Source organism: Microplitis demolitor, chromosome 9 (assembly GCF_026212275.2).
Source record: "Microplitis demolitor isolate Queensland-Clemson2020A chromosome 9, iyMicDemo2.1a, whole genome shotgun sequence".
In the NCBI taxonomy this organism is placed as follows: domain Eukaryota; kingdom Metazoa; phylum Arthropoda; class Insecta; order Hymenoptera; family Braconidae; genus Microplitis; species Microplitis demolitor.
The window spans coordinates 11,330,957-11,335,088 of record NC_068553.1 but is presented as its reverse complement, the minus strand read 5'-3'; the positions used below and the strand labels follow the sequence as shown (position 1 = coordinate 11,335,088).

The window sequence follows — 4,132 nt, the reverse complement described above, 5'->3', positions numbered from 1 at the left end:
CGTGATGTTTTTTGAACTCCATGTTTACGGTGCACTGTTAGAGTGACAACTCTTTTCTATGACTATAAGTATGATCATTTATAATGGTTTATTATCAGTCATTATGTCACTGTGATGGAGTGCGGAAGTATAAGTGGGAAAGGTATTGTCAACAGTATCATTAACAAGCTACCTTTTGAACTTCATATACCTGGCTATCAGTATTGTGGCCCAGGAACAAAGTTAGAAAAGAGACTGGCTCGTGGTGATCCTGGCATCAATCCTTTGGATGCAGCGTGTAAGAATCACGACATTGCTTACTCGAAAAATCGGGAAAATTTGGCAGCACGTCACGAGGCTGATAAAATATTAGCTGACAAAGCGTGGGAACGTTTTCAAGCGAAAGACGCTTCTATTGGAGAAAAAGCTGCTGCTTGGAGTATAAACAAAATCATGAAGGTAAAAAAACGCTTCGGAATGGGAATGAAGAAGAAAAAGAGCATGGGTGGTAAGAAGAAGAAGGGAATGAGTGGTAAGAAGAAAAGTATGGCGGGTAAGAAAAGGAGAAAGAGTGGTAAGAAGAAAAGTACCAGCAGACGACCCAAGGTGGCGTTGAGAAAAATTGTAACGGCTGCTAAGCAAGCCATGCAAGAAGGTGGTGATCCAATTAAATCAGCAGTCAAAGGGGCTCGACAAGAGGTAAAAAAATCTGGTGGGAAGAAAAATGTTCGACAGCCACGTGTTCTACCAGTTCCATCTAAAATCGGTGGTGTACTTCCATTCTTGATACCCCTATTTGCAGGTCTTTCAGCAACTGGTGCACTCGCTGGTGGTGCTGCGGCGGTTGCGAAGGCTGTCAAAGATGCTAGTTCAGCCAAAAGACAGTTAGAGGAGAGCAAGAGACATAATTCAAAAATGGAAGAGATAGCTGTAGGTAAAGGCTTATACTTAAAGCCATATAGACGTGGTATGGGGCTATATTTGTGGCCATATCCACCAGTTGGTAGAGGATGTAAGTCAAAAAACAAGTAGAGCTACCACATCGAGCACTTACAAACATAGACTTGATGAAATACGCTAAGGCTTTGAGGATACCCAATTTCCGCGGTGTTTTCATGAGAAACGATTTGCCAAAAACTGGACCTAAAGAATTCGAATCGGCTATTGTCAATCTTGATGACAGATTTGGACCTGGTACTCATTGGGTTGCGTACAAAAAAAGTCGTGATAATGTAATTTATTTCGATAGTTTTGGTGATTTACAACCACCGGAAGACCTTATAAAATATCTCGATGTTGGTAGCGTGAAATATAATCATAAAAGATATCAAGACTTTAACACAATTATATGTGGGCATTTGTGTCTAAAATTTCTTTCCGGAAAACTTTAAATTAACATGACTAGTTACTCAGGACATTAGTCATGGCTGAGTCTTTCACGTTAACGCTGACAGGATCATCCTCTGTGTTAGAGGCGAATTATTTCCCACCAATCGAGTTGTCAGAGGAAAAAAATTATGTCTTGGGTCTTGTAGAATTGCTGACATTTAATTCGATACCCAATATAGACATTGGCTCTAATAAGTTCTATGTAACTTATCCTCTGGACAATGAAGAACAAGAAGATATGAATGAAATTGAGGATAACAACGTTGGAAATATCGATAAACCTGGTGGCAAGAGAAAAAAACGAGATGCGACTATAGTGACAAGAAATGATGATGTTTCATTGGCTCCGAAGATTGATGTGCAACCCGTAAAAGAGATTCCCAAAAGAATCGTTCCTGTTAAAGAAAAAGTAATTAAAATACCAACCGGTAGTTATGAAATTAGAGATATTGAGAAATACATACAAAAGTCATTACCGAGACTGAGCATCAGTATAAGAGCAAATAATAATGAACTAAGAAGTGAAATTAAATGTGATCAGGTTATAAATTTTATACCTAACGATTCTATTGGTCGACTGTTAGGTTTCAAGAATCGTCGGCTTCAACCAAACAAAACTCACTCATCGGAATTACCTGTGGCTATACTAAAACTAAATGCTTTAAGGGTTGAGTGTAATATTAACACAGGTGCTTACATAAATGAACACAAAGTTCACACAATTCATGAGTTTTTTCCGAGCGTACCACCAGGATATAAGATCGTTGAGTTGCCATCACACGTCATTTACCTTCCAATCACCGCAGATGCTATATATAATATAAGACTACGTATAGTGGATCAGGATGGAAAATTAGTAAATTTTAGGGGTGAAACTATAACCATAAGATTACATGTGAAAACAATATAAAAATGGGTATTGTATATGATACAAAGAGTGGCGCAGGCTATAAAAAGATATCAACATGGACAAGCACAATCAGTCGAAGAAGACCTCACAAGGCGTTAACACATCAGAACAAGCTGTTCCTGAAAAGTCTCGGACTACGTTTACGTGGAAGATAAATAAAATAAAATTCAATTTCTGCTGCATAATCCCGTGTCGAAAGACTTAGGTGGTGAGCTGTTGAGTATAATGTCCAATAACGAAGCTTCAAAGAACTTAAGAAAGTATTTAGAGAACCAACAAAGTAAATACGGCACAGATTTTAAAAATAGCAAAGATAAATATTCGGCACCAAGCATAAAAGGTAGTACAGCGTACGGCGGTTACGAGAAAGGCAACAAATACGGTGCAGTAGGTGACCGAGGATATAAAAAATAATGGCTAATGTATTAGATATTCAACGACCAATTATATTCGATGAGTCAATCGCTCACTATGAACTGCATGCTCATCAACCGTATGCATCGTCGACTTTGAACAACAATGATGAAGTTCGTATCACAATCCAAAATCAAAATTTGTGCATACTTCCTAGCAAAAGTGCACTCCATATTCTTGGGAAGTTTACCAAGAGTGATAACAGTGCTGTCGCTGCCACAACCAACTTGGTTAATATGGGGATTGGCCACATGATTAAAGAATTCCGCTTACTTATGAATGGTGTTGAAGTTGATCGAAGTAGTAACGTTGGTATAACAAGCCTGATGAAAGGTTATGTATCATTCAGTCCAAATCAGTTGAGTGCTTTGGAGAATGCTGGCTGGGTAATGGAAGATGATGTTAAATTAACAAACGCTGCAGGAAGCTTTGATTTATTGATTCCACTAAATATTTTAAGTGGTTTTGCTGAAGATTATCTGAAAGTCCTTATGAATGTTCAGCTAGAGATAGTTCTTACGATTTCAAACAGTGACATTAATGCTTACGTACAACAAGCAGCGGGAGCTGAGGAAGTAAAGTTAACTTTGCAAAAAATCGAGTGGATTGTACCGTACGTCACCCTATCAGACAAGGAAAAAATTCAAGCATTAAATTATATTACAAGTGATCCGGCTATCTCAATTAGTTTTCGAACCTGGGAATTGTATGAGTATCCGCTGTTACCGGCAACATCAAAACATATTTGGGCTGTCAAAACATCAACACAACTGGAGAAGCAACGTTACGTCATCCTCGGATTTCAAACAGCAAGAAAAAACGACGCAAGGAAGAATGCGAGTCGATTTGATCATTGTACGCTCCGTAACGTAAAGTTATTCCTGAACTCACAGAGTTATCCGTACGGAGATCTGAATTTGGACATAAACGACAATCAGTATGCTTTATTGTACAGTATGTACACTGATTTCCAATCTACATACTATAATAAAGAGGCTGAGCCACTGTTAACAAAGCAGAAATTTTTGCAAGAAGCTCCGCTCTGTGTTATAGACTGTTCTAAGCAGAATGAGGCAATTAAATCTGGACCAGTAGACATTCGATTGGAGTTTGAATCCACAAATCAATTTCCACAAAACACAACAGCTTAGTGTTTAATAATCCACGATCGTATCGTTGAGTATAACCCTATCATCAGCACTGTACGAAAATTGACTTGAAACATGGTTGTGCAATTTGATCTGACACCAACTGTACATTATATGTATACATGGAGTTATGCATACAAAACTGCTAGACAAGGTGAATGGGAGCAAATGGCTCGAGATCGAGAAAGGTTTAAACTTAGGATAGAGAGATCAAGATATATTATAGAACCTGTATTGATTAAAAAAATAAACTTAATAAATAAATAAACATTTTTTATCGATAAATCAATTC

At 37.9% G+C, this 4,132-nt stretch overlaps 1 protein-coding gene across 1 annotated transcript; it reads left to right on the top strand.

Annotated features, from left to right (window-relative positions):
- The first annotated feature begins 2,691 nt into the window (after positions 1-2,691).
- Positions 2,692-3,843, top strand: LOC128668542 (uncharacterized). Its single transcript, XM_053741702.1, has one exon. It carries the CDS (start codon positions 2,692-2,694, stop codon positions 3,841-3,843), a length of 1,152 nt encoding a protein of 383 aa, XP_053597677.1.
- Positions 3,844-4,132: the final 289 nt, after the last annotated feature.